We start from the raw sequence: 24088 nt of genomic DNA, 5'->3' as shown, positions 1-24088 counted from the left end.
TTTGAAAAACAATCAAAAGCATGGAGACCACTTACTGCCACCCACATGTTCATTGATGTAAGACCATCTGCTGGAACATGGGTAGCCATTCAGGGGCCACATCTTTGAATAAAAATTACTCTCCTTCTCCTGGCATCTATCATTTGCCAACAGTGTCTTAGTTGGGGATGGGAGTTCACATTATTCTAACCAGTCTGTGCTGTGATTTTCACTGGCTTGATATTCTGACGGTCTTGGGCAAGCAGTCACAACCACTATAAGTTGATGGATGCAATGGCCTTACCAGGCTCAGCAACTACTGTTTTACTGTAGGCATCTACTATTTCTGACTCTTTTATTTTTTTTTTCTCCCAATCTTCCAAAATACTTCCTGAGGCTTGGTGTAATGCAGATGTGCAAATTAGAGCAGAGCACCCAAGACTTTTAGTTTTTCCTGTTAACCAGTTACGGGTCTTTGTGTTAATTGCCATGTACTGCCAAAGTAACTCACTTTTATGAGGATTAACAGATACATTAATCTATGAGCATAAAGATAAGAACTATGGTGTCAGTTTAATACTATGTTGATCAGGAAAGTGAACATTAAAACTATTTTGAAATTTAATCTTACCTGAGTAAGAAAAATAGCTAAAGAGAGAGAGAGAGAGAGAGAGAGAGAGAGAGAGAGAGAGAGAGAGAGAGAAAACAAGTGCTGGTGTGGTTGTGAAGAAAATAGGAAGACTTACTGTCTATCGGCCTGTGTTCAAACTGATGCAGCCACTATGAAAACCAGAGTGGCTTTTCCTCAAAACTGCTGAAATAGATCTACCATGTTGGTGGAAGTAAAAACTGGGACAGCTACTATAGAAATCAATGAGGGAATTCAAAAAAAATAGAAAGAAAGAAAGGAAGAAAGAAAGAAAGATAGAAAGAAAGGAGGGAGGGAGGGAGGGAGGGAGGAAGGGAAGGGAAGGGAAGGGAAGGAAAGGAAAAGAAAAGAAAAGAAAAGAAAAGAAAAGAAAAGAAAAGAAAAGAAAAAGAGCTAGACATTGATCTACAATATGATCCAGCTATAGCACTCCTGGGCAAAATCCCAAAGTGCTCTATATTCTACTATAGAAATACTTATATATGCATATTCAATGCTCCTTCATTCACAAGAGGCAAAAACTGGAAAAAGCTTCAATGTTTATCAACTGGAGAATAAATAAAGAAAATATGATAAATTTATATAATGGAGTATTATTGTGATGTTAAGAAATGAATGTATGAATTTTGCAGATAAAAGGATAGAATGAGAAACAACAATTTTGAATGTCATAACACAAGACCCTAAAAGACAAGTCACATGTCCTTTTTCAAATGTGTATCTTTCATTTTATTTTTATTAATTATTATTTTATATTAATCACAGGTATTCCAGACATAGTCCCCTCCCTCATTCCCCTCGAATCCCACCCTTCCTCCCTTCTCATCTCCTCCCTGCCCCTTTCTAAGTCCACTGATAAGGGAGGTCCTCCTCCCCATCCATCTGACCCTAGCTTATCAGGTATCTTCAGGACTGGCTGCAAAGTCCTCTTCTGTGACCTAACAAGGCTGTTCCTCCCTCTCGGGGGGTGAGGGAGGTAAAGGAGCCAGTCATTGAGTTCATGTCAGAAATAGATCCTGTTCCCGTTACTAGGTAACCCACTTGGATACTGAGCTACCATGGGCTACATCTGAGCAGGAGTTATAGGTTATATGCATACATGGTCCTTGGTTGGAGAAATAGTCTCATAGAGGACCCCTGTGTCCTGATATATTTTGTCCTTCTAGAGCTCCTGTCCTCTCCTGGTCGTTTTAACTCCCTTTTATCATATGATTGGTTATGAGTCTCTGCATCTGCTTTGATACACTGCTAGGAAGAGTCTTTCAGAGGCCCTCTGCGGTAGGCTTCTGTCCTGTTACTTGTTTTTCCTACTTTCCCTCTCCATCCCATTGTCTTTCTAAGTGAGGATTGATCATCTTACCCTAGGTCCTCTTTCTTGTTTATCTTCTTTGGGTGCACATATTTTAGTATGTTTATCCTATCTTATAGGTCTATATAAGTGAGTGTATACCATGTGTGTCTTTCTGCTCCTAGGATACCTCACTCAGGATGATCCTCTCTAGATCCCACCATTTGCCTGCAAATTTCATGATTTCCTTGTTTTTAATTGCTGAGTAGTATTCCATTGTGTAAAAGTACCACAATTTCTGTATCCATTCCTCCATGGATGGACATCTGGATTGTTCCCAGGTTCTGGCTATTACAAATAAAGCTGTTATAAACATGGTTGAGCAAATGTCCTTGTTTACTTGAGCTTCTTTTGGATATATGCCTAGGAGTGGTATAGCTGGATCTTGGAGAAGCGCTATTCCTTACTGTCTGAGAAAGCGCCAGGATGATTTCCAAAGTGGTTGTACAAGTTTATATTCCCACAAGCAACTGAGGAGGGTTCCCTTTTCTCCATAACCTCTTCAGCATGTGTTGTCACTTGAGTTTTTAACCTTTGCCATTCTGATGGGTTACAGGTGAAATCTTAGGTTCCTTTTGATTTGCATCTCTCTGATGGCTAAGGATGTTGGTGTTTCTCTGCCATTCTATATTCCTCTACAGTTTAGCTCCATACCCCCATTTTTTAATTGGATTGCTTGGTTTATTGTTTTTTAATTTCTTTAGTTCTTTATATATTCTGGATATCAGCTCTCTGTCACATATAGGGTTGGTGAAGGTCCTTTCGCAGTCTGCAGGCTGTAGTTTTGTTCTGATGACAATGTCTTTTGCTTTACAGAAGCTGTTCACTTTCATGAGGTCCCATTTATTGATTCTTGTTCTTAGAGTCTGTGCTATTGGTGTTCTGTTCTAGAAGTTACCTCCTGTGCCAATGAGTTCCAGGTTCTTCTCCACTTTTTCTTCTAACTGATTTAGTGTATCTGGTTTTATGTTGAGGTCTTTGATTCACTTGGACTTTAGTTTTGTGCAGCGATCTATTTTCATTTTTCTACATGTAGACATCCAGTTGGACCAGCACCATTGGTTGAAGATGCTCTCTTTTTTCTACTGAATGTTTTTGACTTCTTTGTCGAAAACCAAGTATTGTTAGGTGTTTGGGTTCATTTCTGGGTCTTCTATTCGATTCCGTTGAGCCACCTGGAAAAAAGTTTTTTCAAGCAAATGGATCCAAAAAACAAGCTGGGTAGTTATTTTAATATCTAATAAAATAGACTTTCAACCAAAATTAATCAAAAAAGATGAGGAGGGGCACTACATTATCATCAAAGGAAAAATCCACCAAGAGGACATCACAATTCTGAACATCTATGTGCCAAATACAAGAGCACCTACATTCGTAAAGGAAACATTATTAAAGCTTAAATTACACATCGATCCCAACATCTTAAATAACGGGAGACTTTAACACCCTACTCGCACCAAAGGACAGATCATCTAGACAGAAGCCAAATAGGAAAATAAAGGCACTTACAGAGGCCCTAATTCAAATGGTCCTAACAGATGTCTACAGAAGTTTTCACCCAAACTCAAAAGAGTATACCTTCTTTTCAGCACCTCATGGAACCTTCTCCAAAATAGACCATATGGTCACGAAGCAAGCTTCAACAGATACAAGAAAATTGAAATAATCCCTTGTATTCTGTCTGACCACCATAGACTAAAGCTAGACCTCAGCAACAATAGAAGTAACATAAAACCTACAAACACCTGGAAATTGAACAACTTGCTACTCAATGACAGCTGGGTTAAGAAAGAAATTAAAGACTTTCTAGAATTCAAAGAAAATGAAAGAACAACTTACCCTAATTTATGGGACACAATGAAAGCAGTGCTCAGAGGAAAATTCATACCACTAACTGCCTTCAAGCAGAAATTTTTCACCTCACATAAAAGCAATTTAATGGCCCAATTGAAAGCCCTAGAAAAAAAGAAGCAGATACACCCAAGAGGAACAGACAGCTGGCAATAATCAACAATAGGACTGAAATCAATCAATTAGAAACAAATAAAACTATTCAAAGAATCAATGAACCCAAGAGCTGGTTCTTTGAGAAAATCAATAAGATAGACAAACCCTTTGCCAAACTAACTAAAAGGCAGAGAGACACCATCCAAATCAGCCAAATCAGAAATTAAAAGGGGAATATAACCACAGACACTGAAGAAATCCAAACAATCATTAGGTCATACTACAAAAGCCTATATGCCACAAAATTTGAAAATCTAATAGAAATGGACAATTTTCTTGATAGATTCCATATATCTTTTATTTTAGATATGAGTGTTTGAATTGGAGAACCCATAGATGTCAGGAAACCTGCAACTGACCATGAGGAGTAGTACAGGAGAAGGAAACTATAAGTCAGGATTATGAAGCAAGAAAGTAGAACAGTAGAGCCTGTAAGGTAAAGGTGGAAGTCTAGGGACAGATAAGAGCTTGGAAAACTACTACTACTACTACAGAGGATTGTAAATACACATATAAATATAAAATATGTACACATATACATATAAAAATTTAAATTATGGCTGTCCTATAATGGACTCTGAAAGTGGGGAGAAAATGCCCATCCCACACGTACATTCGTAAAGGAAACATTATTAAAGCTTAAATCACACATCGATCCCAACATCTTAAATAATGGGAGACATTAATACCCTACTCTCACCAAAGGACAGATCATCTAGACAGAAGCCAAATAGGAAAATAAAGGCACTTACAGAGGCCCTAATTCAAATAAAAATCCCATACAAGGTAAGAGTTGCCTCTTCTTGGGCTGTTGGCCAATGTGGTCCCATAGACTTTGCACTCCCCTTCCCCAAAATAATCAGTATATTGTCATGCAACTGTACCCTCCAGAACTTAATTTTTGTTTTGAAAATAGACTCTTTCCTCATACACAACACCCAAATCACAATTTTCCTTCTGTCCTTTTCTCCAGGCTTCCCACCCCTGACACAAACATTCCCACTGCCTCAGATCTTCTGCATCACCATATCGTATTCAGAAAAAAGCAGACCTTCACTCACAGTACAACAGCCAAACAGGGCAAATAAGATACAATAAAGAAAATCAAATGCTCTCACATTGAGTCTGGGCAAGGCAACCCAGTAGCGGGAAAAGGGTCCTAAGAACAGGCAAAAAAAAAAAAAAAAAAAAAAGTCAGAAAACATTCACTCTCACTGTCAGGAGTCCCACAGAAATATCGAGTTAACAGCCATAACATATATGGGGAGGACTTGGCACAGCCCTTTGGAGGCCTGGTTCTTGCTGCTTCAGTTTCTGTGAGTCCATGTGAGCCCTGCTGAGTTATTTCAGTGAGTCATGTACTTCTAGTGTCCTCCATCTCCTCTGACTTACACAATCTTTCCTTACTCTCTTCCATAGCATTTCCCGATCCAATAAAGGCCCAATAAAGACCTTCCATTTAGAATCTCTTTCTGCATAATATCTGTCTGTGGGTCTCTGCACCTGCTTTCATCTACTGTTGTTAAAAATACCACTTGACTTACAAGACATGAAGAATCTACCAGGGCCTGTCCTGGATGCTTCATTCTTACTGCCTCACTGTTATAATATCAGATAATGATAAGTACACTTTTAGAGGAGAAAAGTCATTGGGAAACTTACTCAGCAATGAATCCTTGGTACTTTAGTAATAACTGCCCTGGCAAGCTGTTTGCACTAGCAGGCTAAGAGGCACAAATATTACAGGAGTAACCAATCTCTTTCTGATTAGAATAGTGCCCACTCTGCAATATGGAATTCAGGACTAGAACTATTAACTGAACTCAGGACTCAGTACTGACTTGGTATTAATCCTTAGGAGAGAAGCTATTTCTATTCTACCACATAGTACAGTATTAAACTGCCCTGTAAATACTCATATAGAAAAAATATTTTCTTTTAAAAGTAACTATTAAGGTTTGAAATGTAATAAAATCAGTTAAGAAAATATTATGAATAGTTGAGAAAACACTGGAAAAACAGTAATTCCTTTTATCTTCCTTAATGTCAATCTTTCCTTCCTTTGTATCTCTGATCACTTCAGAATCCATGATGGTTATTTTGTTTTATAACAGTATTTCTCTAATATATATTACTTATTAGTTCATCTTCTTATAATTTATTAAACCTCTGGGAAACGTCATATAATTCTAAAATCCCAATTTGCTTTCATATGAACTTCCATACCTTTTTCTGATAGATGGGAGAGGGATAATTGTCTCTTTGGATACATTGTAACCAGGTGTTATATCATGTGCCTATTGCTTTACAGTAAATATACATTACAATACTCTTCAGAATGTGCTTCCATGAAAAATGTATATTTACTGCCCACTTTCCTAAAAATCTACGAAGCTTTGTGAAAGGTTATGTACTGTCTGGTTCTATAACAGACTGGAACTGAAATTATGGAATGTATTTGTAAACTATTTAAAAAATCTGTTACTCATGAGATACTGTTCCCAGTGAGGCAATAAGCAGGGAAAATAGTGAAAAATATGTCATTATTATATATAGAAATTAGTCCTACATGACCTAGTTTTTTTTGTTGTTTTTTTTTTTTTTTGTTTGTTTGTTTTTTGTGAGCTCAAATGCCAAGGGAGATTCAGTGAAGAAGGGACGATCGGATGACTTGCTCTTTTGACAAGTATCCTAGATGCTAAAGGAATACTATAGGATAGTATTGGAATACTTTAGGAATACTAATTTAGTAAATAAAACATTTTTTCCTCGGGGTTAAGCAAGGCTGAACAAGCCAGAAGAGCTGGTCCAGAAGTAATAAATTGCTGTCATAACTCACCGGTGTCTGGGAGCCTAATGGGAGCATGCAATTATATGAAGTTCTCCGGAGAGGAAGTCAACAGCCAGCAAAGGAGGTGAATAGCAGATATCCCAAGCTTGGCTGTTAAGGTTATCAGAGATAGATAAGGAAAGATTAGTCCTAGGGAAGAAAGACAAGAAAGTGAATATTTTTCCAAATGCAATTTGTCAAAGAATCGCTGGGACATCCACTCAGACTCTAGATGTATAAACTCACTTCCCTAATTACATTCTTTGTTTTGTTTTCCATTCATTCACTTCTAAATTTTCATTATTTAGACATTTTTTTAAAAATAAATACATTCTGATCATATTATTCCACTCCTCCAAGTTCTTGCAGATTCTGTCCTTCTCCAACTTTATTTCTCCAAATACAAAAACAAACACAAAGCAACAATAAAATCCCTGAAATCCAGGAAAAAATAAAACCACAGCAAAAGGACAATAAGCCAGCAATCCCTAACCAAATAAAATATTATTACTATTATTATTATGTTGATCAACTACTTTTGAATCTGTTCTGGAATGGTTGCTATGTACAATGTCATGTTATGGAGAAAACAGATTTTCCTTATGCTAGTAGCTCTAAGTGAAAATTTAATTGTTAACATTTATCCTATGGCTTAGTTTTCATTCAATCATTCATTCACCCATTTAATAATATATAACAAAATAAAATATAGGATAAAATAAAATAATCACACTCTTTCTGCCTTCTCAGAATGACTCCTAATGACATTCTACTTTACTAAAGAGATCAGTACCTTGTTCAGTTTTTTTTCCTTTTTTTTCCCCTTTTTTTAAAATTTTTCATCAATTACACTTTATTCATTCTGCATCCCCCCATAAGCCCCTCCCTCCTCCCCTCCCAATCCCACCCTCCCTCCTCCCTCTGCATGTTCAGTTTTTATCACATATTTTTTTTTTCTCCTACGGTACATAGGGACAAATACAGATAGATACTGGTAGCCAGATATTAGACAGACAAAGGGATACCTTGGAACAATTAACGCTAAATGAGATTTCTCCATCTCCTTGTATTATTTGAAGTAGGAAAATTAGTAAAAAAAAAAATAAAATAAAATTGAGAATAGTGATTATCCAAAAAGCATTAAATAGTATGCCTTAGTAATGTTTAATCAAAATATCTGGTCCCCTTTACCTTCCTTTTTTACTACTCAAAATAGAGCAAAGTTTACTGAGGTCATGGGCACCACTCAGTGGTAGTGAATGATAATCAGGATCTGTTTTCTGTAAGTGTAAGCCAGGTAAAAGAGAGCCAAGGCTCTTAGTGGCATATAAATGAACTTAAATATGTGCAACAACATATATGATTACAAAGTTGTTTATATAATCAAGGGAATTGTTTCCCTGGGTATATTAACAAGAAAATACTTATAGTATACTTTTCAACTTTCTGTGGGTAGATTCTTTCTTAGATAGCAGTTATCTGAACTTCCTTTACACTAAGTATTTGTAACTCGTGTTCATAGTCTTATTTTATCCTGATTCACAATGAGTAACTACGGGAAAATACAAATAGCAACACATTTATTCCACCAAAGCCCTCTTGAGATAATGTCTGAATTTTCATCAAGACTGTAGTGATTAGTGTTTCTGATTATGGTAATCAAATAACTCATTAGTGATTGCATTTCAGAGATGATTTAAAATATAAAATGTTTTTAGAATATGGTGAGTCATTTGTCTTATGCTCTTCAAAGACTGGAAAAAATGAAAGAACAATTTTGGCTCTTAAAATTATGCATTGATAAAAATATATAGATCACAACTGTGTCCCACTTTTGTAGGAACATGTTCTCAAATTCTTAGCTTCATGGCAGTTAAAGAGTATTCTTATTTACATAGTATGCATAAATTGAGCAAAATTGTTGCCTTGTCTAACCTGGCGTCCACATAAACCATCAAGTCGGGGGGAAAAAGCTTTCAACAAATGAAGAGTACGTTTTATTAATATATGTGAAGTTGGCAAGAGCATTAAGAGAACATCACTAGTAGTTTCAGTTTAATGAGCAGTAGAAAATAAGGTTTTGCTACCTTTCGTGTGTCCTTTTTACAGCTTGTTTAAAAGTTTGTAAATATTTCCTGAGAATGTACCCTTTATTAGGTGTTTGTGCATACTAGGGTTTTCCTTCCTTAGGCAAATTTCTCATCTTGTGTGAAGCTATTTATTCTAATAAAACAGTGAACAAATTTGTATACTTCAACATGCTTTAGAGAACTCACCAGGGAATAAAGATGGCAAAGATACTCTCTATTGTGAGAAGATAAATACAATATCAATAAGCTAAAATTAGCACAAAATACAGATTAGGAAAGTTTAGTCCTGCTTATGAACAAGTCCTAATGCAAAAAAGTAAAAGTTATAAGGAGTAATTTACATATTAAATGTTTATATTTTGTTCATATTTACACACATGGATAATACACACATAAAACACGTAATTATAACACATATGGAACGTATACATATATGTATATAAAGAGAATTTACTTGCATGCTCATATGACCTTTCTCTATAGTTGAGGCTATAATATATGATTGATCTTTTGGTCAAGGCATATGACATCTCAAATATAACTTCCAAAATTTGAATATCAAGTTAAGTAGCAAGTTTCTTAATTTTTTATGAATATTATTAATAGTGAAATTTATCTTCTCTTACATTTAATGGCCTTCTGAATTGATTTAGCTAAGGGGTCACAGTTCAGAATGCTGATATTTGTTTGTTATTAACCTCTCCCTGATAATTATATGTGTTCATACTGTAAATCTGTAATTTATAACATGATCAGGAAACCTGCTGATTTATTTTTTCAGTTATTATAAGTCAAATTAAGATAAGTCTTACCCAATACATTTAAGTGAAATGAAATATATCAATCACTTACCTCTACATACTCCATTCTACATTGGTCTCTGTGATTTATTTCCCCAATTAATAACGAAGGTTAAGAAAGAAATCTATGCATCCCTTTCACCTTCAATAATCCCGGAGTCTAACAAATGTTGAAGTCCCTTGAAGAAAAAGAAGTTGCTATAAATCCTTATTTCCAAGTACTAATTCAAGTTCACATTCTGTGTATTAACTGTCAGGGCTAAGGATGACAGGGAGAACACCATCCTATAAGTCAGCAAACAATGTAGGCCTGAAAGAAAAGCAAGGAGGAACTCAGAGCTACTGAGTCCAGTTTCAAGTACATGAACATGTTTACTGTTAACCAAACTTCGTTCTTTTATACTGAGTCCTGAAGGAAACCAGCTCTCGCCCAATTGCTTCCTTTTGTCCTCTGCATCTAGCAAGCACAGAGGGACATTTCGCCGCTTCTTTCTAATAACTGGAAAAAAGACTTCCATACACCACGCACACACAGCATTGTCCACTACACATTTGCCAATTTGTATGCAAGACCCAATGCAAAGGAGAATACAGGTTCAAATTTAATTCTTCCTAAACAACATAAGGACATAAAAGAAGATCAAAACACATCTGAGCTCTCACCGGGTCACTTTTAACAGCCGAGCAAGTTTTTCCATAAATGGACATGTTGTCAAGTTGCAAGGCATTTTACATGTTCTATAAAATGATTAGAAGGCAGCAGCTATGGGTTGAAGGTTTGTGAGATAATGTGTTCCACAGTGGCCTGGAGTTCTTCAGATCTGTTCACAGTATTAGACTAAAACAGCTTGTCTCAGAGATAAGAAACCAGCACAAATTAGTGTTGATGATCTCATTCTCTGTTCATATCAAGTCTCTCGGTTATAAAATGATAAGGGAAAGATAAAAGATACTGTTTAAAGTGTCTAATGGAATCTTTGCCTCCACCGGTGAGAAGTCAAAAAATACATTCTGTTTTGTCACATCATAAACATTTGAAGATGACAAACAGCTTTTATAAAAGGTTTGGAGATGGAATGTAGTGCTAGTATGTGATCACAAAGATCACTGCTTCAAAGGCATCACTATGGATACAAGATTTTTGTGTGTGTTTGTGTCTGTGTGTCTTGAAGTGTGTGCTATTATTTTCCTTGATCTATATATTGCATCATTTGGAAATGGGTTACTACTGGTAATTTTTAAAAGAAGTATGTTATATTCTCTTTCTATGATAAAACAATTTTAAATTTTATATTTTATATTTTAAAAATTAACATGTAATTAAGTATTAATCTCTTTTCAGTTGAAATATGTATATATATATATATGTTTTATTGTAAGGTAAAAATACAACATTCTACATCAAAGAATCATTATTCTGTATTCTTCTGAAGAATTTCATGTTAGGAAAAAAATATAATACTAGTGTCTACTCTGAATGATTCCAAATTTTAATATTCAATTACATTTTGATTGGCATTTAACCATGCTTCTGAGTACATCTGAGAGATATAGAGGTTGCTGCCATGTAAAAATGAGAATTATTGCTTGCCTTCACATTTCTTTAGTTATTTAAAAAAATATTGGTATGGATAATGAAATTGGTGGAAATATAAAAGCTTGCACTTAATAGAATCATCATGTAAATTTCTGGGTGTATGTGATGCTGTGGGAAAATAATCAATTTATATATGTATTTCTATATACATAAACATGTACACATTTCACATTTTGATTTGATAAAAATAGGTACTCATTGAAATAGTGTCCTTCAGTCCTTCATCTAGGGACAATTAATGACAGCAGACCTGAGAAACATTAATGTTTTCAATAAATGTTTTCTTTTCTATGGCCTTGTAATTAAAAGAGAAACAGTAAAATAGTTTTACTAAAATAATATCAGTTTAAAGTGAGGAGACAAATGAAAAAACTGAAATTTCAAAAGTGCAGTCTATTAGCGGTGACTACACACACAGCAATTCTTGTTTGTGAAAGTTTATTCCCTCAAGAATTCTTTGCCTGGAAGGAGGCGAGGGAGTGGGCTGCAATCACAGTAGACAGTGAATAAATTATAAAAAATAAAGTTAAATTTAAAAAAAAGAAAGAATTCTTTGCCCGATTCTATTAAGGAAAAACAAACATTTTTTTAAGGCTTTGAAAGTGAGCATGTTTCTCACATGCCTTCGTTTTGTTCCTCAAAGTACATGAAGTTTAACTTTTAAACCAGGTCTGCAAAATCCTGCAGGGTGTCATTCAGCGTCATGTAAACTAGATGTGCAGAAGGCTCCCAGGTAGCTGTGGTCTAGTTTACTTAGTTTGGAACTATCTAGTTTTACACATTTCAAAAGACATTTCAAGTACCAGTCAAGTTCCAGCTCGTTTTCTGTAAAGAAGGAGGAAGTAGAGATCATACTCTTCAGACTTTGTGGCGTGTTTCTTGTTTCTTGGGTGAATTAAAAAAAAAAAAAAAAAAAAGTATTTGGAGGCACAAGCACCAACAAAGTACCTAATGTCACATGACAGAGGATTCTAGAATATCAATCTTATGTTAAAGCATCATGTAAAAAGTTATTCATTTTCTTTCAGGTTTAATTGTTGCACAACTTAAAACATCAAGTGTAAAAATCAGACAGTGATCTATTACTTTTAGAACAGATATTTTGGAATCACATACTCACACTAGAGCTTAGTTGCCTTTAGCGCACAAGTAGGAAATAAAGCACATTCTCCTTGCTTCTTCTTGACATATACAATCACAAGCTCATGTGCATGATTCAGGGTCACTTCCAGAACAGATTCTGAAATGTAGCTTTGGAAAAAAACTAACACAGGAGCCTTGAAAGACAATGTTCAAATAACTGATAGAACTTTGAATTTTCAAATCACTGTAAAGCACTCTGGAAGTGAACCCCTGAAGTTATTATTTGATTTCTTTGGCTAATGGTTAGCTTGCAGACTGTGGTTTTTGATGGCTGGCATGTAGATAGACAAAGCTAATATTATCTTGAAATGTTTATTTTGGGAATATTTTTTGTAATATAATGACATACTCACTTCAGGTTTCAAAATTTCTTTCTCTGCCACAGAAATTTCAAAATACGGTAATCAATCTGTAAGAATATTGTTTTCAGAAATACTTAATTTTAAAATTTCCAATAAGTATCACATATACTAAATGTATAGAGCATAAGGTTTTATTTCAACACATTCATACTTCATAAATTTATACATTATTTACATAATGTATAACTTTAATATATAAAATGAAATCTATAATAAAATATATTTAATATAATATTATTTAAGCCCATTTTCAATACTAAAACCACTATAATAAAAATATTCATAATCACATTAAACATTTTCCTTAAGTTTAATCAAGTATTTTTTTTGTGTATGCACCCATACATCTATGATTTCATATATGCTTCATCTGCAAAAGAATATTTAACATTAACTCCTATCATTACATACTTTCTGCAGTTTCTATTGGTCTCATAGATGCATTATGTTGCTGCTTAATAGAACATGTATAAATAGTGCTCTGTTCTAATATGTTAGTTATAGCCTCATATATGTGACACCATTACAGAATTGTTTGAACATTTTTACCTGTAAAATCATACATTACTTTTTTTCATTTCTTAATTAATTTATTTATTTTTCACTTTACACTCCTACTGTAGCCTCCTCCCTTCTCTCCTCCTGGTCCCACCCTCCTCCCTCATCATCCTATATCTCTCCCACACACACACCTCAGAAAAGGGGAGTCCTCCCCCACAACAATCCATCCCAGTACATGAAGTTTCCTCTGGACTTAGCACATCCCCTTTCCTTGAGGCCAGGTAGCCCGGCCATGGGGAAGTGATAAAAAAAAAAAAAAGGCAACATACTGTCAGAGACATTTTCTGCTCCCCTTAGTAGAGGTCCCACACGAAGCCAGCGCTGCCCATAGACTACATCTGTTTAGGGGGCATAGGTCCAGTCGATGCATGCATGGTCCTTGGTTGGTAATTCAGTCCCCGCAAACCCCTATGGGCCCTGGTTTTTGGGCTCTGTTGGTCTTCTTGCAGAGCTCCTGTCCCCTCTGGGTTCTTCTATCCTTCTTCCCACTTTTCCACAAGACTCCCTACACATTTCCTAATGTTTGGTTGCAAATCTCAGCATCTGGGCAGGACCATCTCTGTGACGAGCTGGAGGCCTATGACAGGGTAGGCTTCTGTGAGGATACGGGGCTATCAACGGCTGAATCTTCTAGTAGCAGGTTTCATGGAGATTGGAGAGGGCACCAACTAACTAGACAGGACTTCTAGTGAAGAGAGAGGAACACCATCCCACCCACACCCACACAAAAAAATCTTAGACCACCCAAAGTGACCCTGCATACAAAATATTCAGCGGTAAAGAAAGGACAGAAATTGAGGGAATGTCCAACCAATGCCTGGCTCAACCTGAGACCCACCATATGGGAGAGAGCCCAATTGTGACACTATTAAAGATACTCTCCTGGAGGAAGCACTATTCCTATTTGTCTTAGAAAGCGCCAGATAGCTTTCCAGAGTGGTTGTACCAGTTTACATTCCCACCAGCAGTGGAGGAGGGTTCCCCTTTCTCCACAACCTCTCCAGCATGTGTTATCGCTTGAGTTTTTCATCTTGGCCATTCTGATGGGTGTAAGGTGATATCTCAGGGTCGTTTTGATTTGCATTTCCCTGATGGCTAATGAGGATGAGCATTTCTTTAAGTGTTTTTCTGCCATTCGATATTCCTCTGTCGAGAATTCTCTGGGTATATACCCAAAGTTTGTTCAAGTACACAAAAAGGACACTTGCTCAACCATGTTTATAGCAGCTCTATTTGTAATAGCCAGAACCTGGAAACAACCCAGATGTCCATCAACGGTGGAATGGGTACAGAAATTGTGGTATTTTTATACAATGGAATACTACTCAGCAATCAAAAAGGAGGAAATCATGAACTTTGCAGGCAAATGGTGGGATCTAGAAAAGATCATTCTGAGTGAAATATCCCAGAAGGAGAAAGACAAACATGGGATATACTCACTTATATAGACCTATAAGATATGATAAACATAATGAAATCTATACACCTAAAAAAGATAATCAATTGAGCGGACATGGGGTAAGATGATCAATCCTCTTTTAGAAAGACAGATGGGATGTGCATTGAACGTATGACAGGAGTCTACTGAGCGCATCTGAAAGACTCTAACTAGCAGTGTTTTCAAAGCAAAGACTCATGACCAAACCTTTGGCAGAGTACAGGGAATCATAAGAAAGAAGGGGAGTTAGTCTGATGGGGAAAGGATAGGAGCTCCACAAGGACCAAATATATCTGGGCACAGGGTCTTTTCTGAGACTGACATTCAACCAAGGACCATGTATGGATATAACCTAGAACCTCCACTCAGATGTAGCCTGTGGTAGCTCAGTAACCAATTGGTTTCCCAAAGTGAGGGGAACAGGGACTATTTCTAACAGGAACTCAATGACTGGCTCTTTGGTCTCCCCACCCCCGAAGGGAGGAGCAGTACTGTTAGGCCACAGAGGAGGGCTTTGCAGGCAGTCCTGAAGATACCTGATAAAACAGGATCAGATGAATGGGGAGGAGGTCCCCCCTATCAGTGGACTTGGAAAGGGGCACAGTGGAGATGAGGGAGGGAGGGAGGGACTGGGAGGGAATGAGGGATGTGGACATGGCTGGGATACAGAGTTAATAAAATGTAACTGATAAAAAAAAATAATAAAAAAAAAAGATACTCTCCTATCTTTGCAGACAGGTGCCTAGCATAACTGTCTTCTGAAAGGCTCCACCCAGCAGCAGTTTGACTCTTTTTAATTCTTATGGATTAAGTAAACTACAATGAAAATTAAATAGATGAAAATAAATAAAGGCCATTGCTTAGTTCACCCCCCCCCCCGAATTGTTTTTATTCCATTCAGTCACATAGTAGAAAACCTGCAATCTTAAATAAAAAGTGAATCCTTATCATACAGGACCCTTCTAAATTGTTGGGAATATTTAGTAGCTTTTAATTCCACCTATAATTCCTGTGTTGCAGAAATTCCATTTACAGATGTATTAAAAGTACAAAGAAAATTCAGTGATGAATTTAAGGACAAATCTCAAGAATTTTTATAACAATAAATCATAGAAAGTGTTCAAATCATCTGAAACAATTATGTTAAATATAAAAGAGATTGATCTTGGTACTAAAAATGTATGCTGTTCCATTCTTCAGAATATATTCAGCCAGAGCTATTTCTTTTTAAGTGTGTAGGAAGCTCTACATTGTTTACAATCATTTATTTAAAATGCGTAATTCAGTTACAATATGAAAACCAAATGGCATTAATATAGCTCTATTGAAGGGATATAACACGTAATCCCTTTGTCATTCAAAACCATTCAGGGCATTCTGTAAAGTAAGGTAATAATGCAAGTTTGAGAGGAATGAATGGATAAATTGTAAAGTGTAGAACATTAGGGTTTTAATAAAAATATATTTTCAGAGGAAATTGTAGTTCACTGAACTTTCATAGCAATTGGGTCAAAAGAACTGTATAACCTTAAGAGAAGCAACTATGATTTGTGGTCCCCATGAAGGTAGTTTACACTCTTCAGTGATTAGAAATGAACCGAAGTTACATCTGGTTTTTATCTCCATTAACTTATAAAGCCTAGGTAATTTCTAATGAAGGAATTTTATGGCTGTATCCTCATACAAAATGTATGTATGTTATTTATTTAGCAAAACTTTTTTCACATCCAGCACTGAGTACTGCACAATCTGTTGCTTCAACAATCTTTTTTTTATATTTCCTGCTCAAGTTTGTTGTCTATGTACAGAGCACTTATTGTACCTGGTATGTAAAGGATCCTGGTATGTAATTTGCAATACATTGTTATTTCTATTTCTAATTTTTTCTTTTCTTTCTTTCTTTTCTTTCTTTCTTTCTTTCTTTCTTTCTTTCTTTCTTTCTTTCTTTCTTTCTTTTTTCCTTTCTTTCTTTCCTTTCTTTATTTCCTTCCTCCCTCCCTCCCTCCAACCCTCCCTCCCTTTCTTTCTTTCTTTCTTTCTTTCTTTCTTTCTTTCTTTCTTTCTTTCTTTCTCTTCATTCACTTGGTATCCAACTAAAGCCTCCCATTCTTTATTTTCTTTCTTTCTTTCTTTCTTTCTTTTTTTTTCTTTCTTTCTTTCTTTCTTTTTTTCCTTTCTTTCTTTCCATGGATGGAACTAGAAAAGATAATCCTGAGTGAGGTAACCCAGAGGCAGAAAGACACATATGGTATATACTCACTTATAAGTAAATATTAGCCATGTTATATAGGCTAAACATATGAAAAATCTATAGTCCTAAAGAAAGTAAACCAGAAGGAAGACCCTAGGGAAGAGGCTGAAACCTCATTCAGAAGGGCAACAGGATAGATATCAGAAGTAGGAGAAGACAGGGAAAAGGACAGGAGCCTTCGACAGTGTTAGTTTTAATTCTTAATTTGTATAATAATTTGTACAATAAAAGAAAATCATTTGCTTTTTGTTTTGTGCATTCATTTAATATTATGCTGACAAGAGAAGGCAGAATTCAGCCTAATACAGTCTGCTGATAAGCCTGAGTAATTGCTTGTCTGAAGGAATTCTATGTCCTGCTAGAGTAGTTGTATGTCTGTGTCCTATATATCTATTTTTGTATGTGTCAATAGTCCTTTAAGAAGAGCTTTGAAATTCAATAGGGAAATCAACAGGACTTACATTCTCAGGAAATGGATAAAGGCTGGAGTTGCTTAAACTTTATAGTAACCACAATATTTATGACTAAAGGTTGCCTTGAAATGCCATACAAATAATAACACACTGAAAAAAAGCTATTTGGGGCTATGGTACTTGGTGCCTGTGCATTTTTCAAATTGTAAGAACCTATGTGAAAATGTCAGACAGCTTCTGATAGAGGCATTTCTTTTGGAATAGCTACAAAAGAAGCTTTTTAACCAATAAAAGAGCACGTTTCATCATGCTTTCCAATTTACAACACTAAATTCCTTAAGACTTTAATTTAGCATCTCTATATTTTTTTCAGTAGATGTATTAAGATATTTTTCCTGTATGTATTGTTTTTCCCGTACGCAAACTCTTTTGAAACATACCCCTCCAACAGTTGTGTTAGAATGTTTCAAATTGGAAAAAAAAATCTTATACAAATGTTTTAAAAGTGGCCTACTTACCAAAGCAAAGTGTACAATCAGAAATATATACTTTATGCATTGATTTCACTTGATTGCAGGGAACTATATTTGAGGAAATCCCATTAGCCTGTTTAATGGCCTGTGTGGCAAGACTACACGAAGTTAGCCTTTGTACTTTTATGGTTTTTCTGATAAACAACACGTGGAAGTCAGCTTCTAAATGTTAACAGGGCATTACTGACCACTTCCATCATCATAGTCTCTGCAAACCTTGGAGAAATGATTTACTGGAACAAAGCAGAAATGAAGTACCTCAGAGGCAAGAAATAAGGAGCTGCTTTAGAAGAAACAGAGAAAAGGGAGAGAAAAGGATGTTTCTAAGCTTTAAAAAAATATGTACAAAATGAAAATTGAAAGAAAATTGAATGGAATGTTGGAGAAGATTTGATAAAGTGAAGAGTGTGGATGTTGGACTCTTGAGAGGTTTAAAGGACATTTTAGTATTTTCATACAGAAGAAAAAAGTCTGGAGGTACAAAATAACAGAGTATGATACTAAAAAAGAACACTAAAAGGGAAATGTGACACTTCTTTCAAGTTGTGCAGGATTTATTCTGTTCACGTATCCAGGTAATAAATTCAAATCTGTCCATTTACTTAAGAGGTGACTCATGAAACTACTTCCTGGCAAAAGTTAGTGGGGTCCAGGGAAGAAAAAAAGCCTCAATCCATTCCTGCGTTTGCTGTTCATTTTTGAGTACTCCCAATCTACAAAAGGCCTGCATTTAACTCTTGTACTAATATGTGTGCTATAGATTCTAAGTCTTAGCAACTATGACTTTACTGCGAATTAGTTCAGTATGGATAAAAAGAAATGACTACAAATAAAGGATACAAAATTAGAAACCACCAAATTTGTCCATATTAATTATTGTGAGAGTTTTATAATGCTACTCACTTATTATTTCAATTGTTTTGTCTGCATATATTTATATTTTCAAAATTTGCTGCTGCTACTGCAGGTGCTGTTCTGGTGATCACCTACCAACCAAAACACAGGTCTCTTCTTGAATTAATAAGGAAAAAGTCCATTAAAAGAATAGAGAAATAACCTTACAGAGCAGCAACATACAGTTTCTTGGTTAGTTTAAAAAAATACTTACCAAAAAGGAAAAGGTGAAGAAATGTTTCTTTCAAGTAGATGAAGACATATAGAAAATTACAAGCAGTCAATATGCATAGCTGTGGAGCCTAGTCCTAAACCTACACCTGAAAAACACCTCCACATCCAAGGCTCAAGGAATGTTTAGAAAGAGGAGACAAAAGGATTGTCAGAACCAGAGGATTGCATCAGGGATTTTTGCTGTGAAATTGTGTTTCCTAGTAGTGTAAGAGGCTACACCCATAAAGTCTCACCAACATGTGTGCCCAAACCTGAGCTGAACGTGGATGATACCAATGAACCTGTCAAGGAGGGTGGGGAAATGTCCACAAGGCCTCAACCCTACAGAGAAACTGCAAGCAACAAAGGAGAGCTGATAATAGGAGCAATAGTTTCAGCAGGGGAGGAACAGACTGATCAGTTCACCAATACCAAACGATCATCCCTGAAAACATACATACAAGTAACTAGAGACTTAAAAGCAACAAATAAGACTGAGCTGATTGTATTTATGAACATAGTGAATACACAAACACACACGCACACACAGACACAACACGGACATATATGCATGTAACAACAATTAGTAAAAAAAAAAGAGGCCATGAAATATGAATAAGAAGAGGTTTAAGAGGAAAAAAAAGAAGTGTTTTTTTATAACACAACGAATTAACATATACAAAAATAGCAACTACATTTAAAAAAAAATGTTGTCCACTTTTATTCTAAAAAACAAAACAGTGCGTAACTCCACACCAAATTAAAATGGATTTACTGTACACATGACAGCACTTTGTATGTATATGCATACAAAGAAGAGATATCCTTTGGCTGCTATGTATAGTACACTGAGAAATTATTCTCTGAAAAGACACTAGGACCACATCATCGCTAATGTTTTCCAATTTGAAACCACCATAACGTGGGCAACAGCAGATTGAGGAGATCAGTAGTGACAATGATTGGAGGACATCAGGGACATCCTTTATGTAGTTTCGAGAGGACTGGGAGTTCTTCACGAATTACTAATATAACGGTTTTTTGTGATTTTGATAGACAAATTGAATAAAATTGAGGCGGTAAGTCTGGTACACATGTCTTGTGCTATGTATAGAAGATGAGTAAGTGTCACCAACTATAAATAATTACTAACATTTTATTCGTGTACACACGTGTATGTGAATTTCACCTTCTTGTTAACTTCTCTTACAAAAACTTTCTAGGATGTCTTATAATTTTCTATGGCAACAATCTTTGGTTTGTTAAAATAGGGAAAAGTGGCATAATCAGTGGGAGGTTTGAACAAATAAACTCGTTATTTGATGGAAAATATCGCACAGAGTGCAAAGTTAGCTCCTCTGTGTGATTGTAGATTTATAACCGTGCCATTGATTTTCATCAAACAATCTTGATTTTGTAAGACCGTAGGAGAAGGAACAAAATAATAGCATGAACACACCTGCCACACTGGAGTCAAGTGGGAAAAGTAACAAAGTCCCTTTCAACAAACCGAGTAACTGCATCTTATTTACAGTTGTGAGACTTTTCATAAATGTTCTCTTGCTTTTCATCTATTGATTTTTTCTCTTGATATCATGACTATGAAGTGCTTTCTTAGGATTTATAGCAAAATGGAAAGAGCTAAAGCGCCTTCTTGAGTAGCAACTTTGAGTAGGCTTCTCTATAGGCAGTGAATAGTCATTTTCTCTGCAAGTACAATGAGTGTTTTGGGAAAGCATGCTTAATCCACACATTAAAATACAGGCTATCAATCACAGGCAGTGAAAAATATTGAAGGCTTTAAAGTATAAAACAAATGTAGTTACAATGATTTACATTTAATAAAGTTGCTGTTACTGAGCTCACAACATCTCAAGTTTGATTTCCATATGTAACTTATAGGAATACATAGTCTTTACCAAGTGAATACTAGCCATAGTCTTTAATACAGCAATTCGTATTGAATTTGGTGAATTGAATACTTCGGTAGAAGAAACATTGAAATATTTAAAATGTTTTTCTCTTTTATGCTGGAAGTTTTGAGGTATAATTATGAAAGATCCATATTGATTAAATCATTCCCCCCCTAAGAATTTTTTTCTCATGTTTGAATTTTTCTAATGTTTTATCTCACAACAATGTTTACAGTATCGATGTTTTCATCATTGCGCTGATCCCCATATTAATAATTTCCAAAGGAAATTTCCACTCTGACAATTACAAATTAAAACAACAACAACAACAAGCAAACAAACAAACAAAAAAGAAGTAACTGTTGGTTGAAATTTCTCTCTGATGCTTTCACTGGTACACAAAAGAGACTCTTTCATAATGAAACACTGTAAGAATCCTCTTGGTACAATCTTTTTGGAATGGAAGAATTTGTCTGAGTGTAATTACTATGTCCCAACTGAACTCGTTTTGTTTGTGGTTTGTATTTTTAACTGTGTGTAGTAGGGTACAAAAGTTTTCCCCCCAATACTTCATTCATTTCTTATCCTGAGTTCAGTTTTGTAACTTGTCATTATTAAGTCTACTATTGAATCCTATGATACAGAATACTATGTACTTCTGTCCATATTCCAGTTAATCTCCACATTCTTTATATTTGAATTGCTATAGCTTCTCATGAAGTGGCAAAATATTTCTCTTCAAAACAATGAGTGTAGTTTCTTATATCTTGAATACAAACTAACTAAGACACTCTCACCTGCTCATCTCTCAAGTCTCTGCCCAGAGAGTCAAACCTAAGGTCTCATTTTGGTCCTGGACTTGTTAGTATTCATCAATGTGATACAAACTGCAGTCATGTGAGAAAAGTGACCCTTACTTGAGGAATTTCCTGTATCAAATTGGTCTTTCAGCAAGTCTTTAGGGGCATCTTCTTGATTAATCATGTGAGTAGGTAAAGCCAAGTGTGGACAGTGCTGCCCACAGACAGGCCATCCTAGATGGTGTAAGGAAACAAATTGAGACAGCCAGGGAGAGCAAGCTATAAGGGCCGTACCTCTGTGGGTTCGACAACATTTTCTGCCATTAAGTTCCTGCCATGAGCTTCTGTGCTGGCACCCCTCAGTGACGCATGGTAACTTACAAGTCAAGTAAATCCTCCTCAAGTTATTTTGGGTCAATGTTTTACTATAGCAACAGAAAACTAAAGTGGAAAAATCTCTCATCTCTTTCCTTCAGCCATCTATGCATACACATAATTAGTGATGATGGTTAAAGGCTCCTTTGTATTAAGTACCAGAATTAGATTATTATTTATTATAAGACATAACTTTACAGACTCCTTAAATGTTAAGATAGCATACACATGGTGTGTCTCTCTACTAAACAAAGGAACAAACAAGCCGAAAAAAACGGGTGGGTGACATAATTCAACATAGACTCCTAAATATTCTTCTTAACCTGGGAACTCCAATCTCTGTCACAATGTAAGTTATGAACTAACTGATAGGAAGCAGAATGATGACATTGGTGCTTGGTGTAAGTTCTCCAGATGAATCTAATGCAATCACAAACCAAGAACAACTGGTGAATCACGGGGATTTGGGAAACATTTCTTAGGGAAAAAAAGCTGCATAGTACATGACATATTTAAAGCAGATTAGTCAGCATGAATATACATGGAGAAATGGTAGGTAAAGAAACTGGCTTAACAAATAGCCAAACAGCAGCAACATTTCCTGGTAGCCTTGCCTTGACTAAGAAAAGAAGCAGAGAGGAATAAATGAACAAGCAGGAGATAAATGGCTTGCTTTTACATGAACAGCTCCCTTAAGGGATATAGAAATCAACCATCTTAATATTGTTGTAGTGAAAAATCTCACCTATAATTTAACATCTGGAGTTATATAAACTGATCAATTCTAAACTTAGTATAGGTGATTTCTTAAAATAACTCTTTTTTCTTTGAATAGGAAAAGTGCACTAATACATTTAAGACAATAGCAAGTAATATAATACCTTCCAGTTTGTGTAAAAAAAATTATTTGGACGCATTTTACTGCTTTGCCATGGTAGATAACAATGCGTTCTATCTATGAGTATGAGGCCTGGTTACATAAAGTTTATTCCATCCTTAGACTCACAGCAACCAGCCTTGTCTCTCATTGGACACTCTGCATGTGAGTAGTTTGTCACAATTATTTGGTAATCTCTTTCAGTGTAACTCACACAGCAAAAGTGACAATATTCCTGTCACACATCAGAAATGCCCCAGCTCTACCGGTTTCCACATTCAAGAGAATGAAGAAAGCCATTCTGAGGTATGAATACATTTTTACAGACAGTGTTAGTTAGTACGGGGACATTGCTGTCTCCTCTATATTTTATAAAGACCATGCTGACTGTTACAGGTGTTTCTGAATTCCTGATGTTTTTATGATGTGGTCTTCCTGCTAGTGCTTTGATGTAAGTGAAAGCAAGTAAGATTAGAAACATATGTCTATATATCATATGATGGTATCAATGTGAATTCATCATGTTACTACCACTGAATATAAATTTTATTTTTAGCTATGCTTTTGGAAAAAATACAATGACTTGACTTCTTCTCGAGTTACATGCTATTGATTGATTCATTTTTATTAATTGAGCTAAGGAATATGTATACAAATATATAAATATGATATATTTATTTCAATACTGTTAAATATTCTCACATTAATATGTAATAGAAAAGAAGCCATATTTCAAAGAAATTATGTTGTATTAGCTAATCTAATTTTGAGGTGTATTTCACATGTCACTTTCTTTCTTCAGCCATAGAAGTCATGTGTAAAATATTTATAATTGTGAGGGTTTTTAGTTCAGTTTCGCAAGAATTTATATTTTTAACAAATTATTTAAAGCATAAAAGTTATAAACAGTTGTTGGAAGACTCTTTTTCGTAAGTTGTATCCTTAACCTGTAAAGGAATGTATCATTCTGAAAGCATTTGTAATGTCATAGATTGATAACAGGAATGCAAATTCT

At 35.5% G+C, this 24088-nt stretch overlaps 1 protein-coding gene across 15 annotated transcripts in view; it reads left to right on the top strand.

Annotated features, from left to right (window-relative positions):
• The window catches only part of Pcdh9 (protocadherin 9), a 939984-nt gene that overhangs the window by 320733 nt on the left and 595163 nt on the right, over positions 1–24088 (top strand). For 9 of the 15 annotated variants that reach the window (XM_060391504.1, XM_060391503.1, XM_060391512.1 and 6 more), the window contains exon 3: positions 23278–23379. The exons of the other annotated variants lie outside the window; for them this stretch is intronic. In XM_060391504.1, the coding sequence (XP_060247487.1) occupies positions 23278–23379 (102 nt within the window). The remainder of the gene's footprint in view (positions 1–23277; positions 23380–24088) is intronic. 15 annotated transcript variants of the gene reach the window in all.

The sequence above is a fragment of the Meriones unguiculatus genome, chromosome 9 (assembly GCF_030254825.1).
Source record: "Meriones unguiculatus strain TT.TT164.6M chromosome 9, Bangor_MerUng_6.1, whole genome shotgun sequence".
Lineage (NCBI taxonomy): Eukaryota > Metazoa > Chordata > Mammalia > Rodentia > Muridae > Meriones > Meriones unguiculatus.
This window is presented reverse-complemented; position numbering and strand designations above follow the sequence as displayed.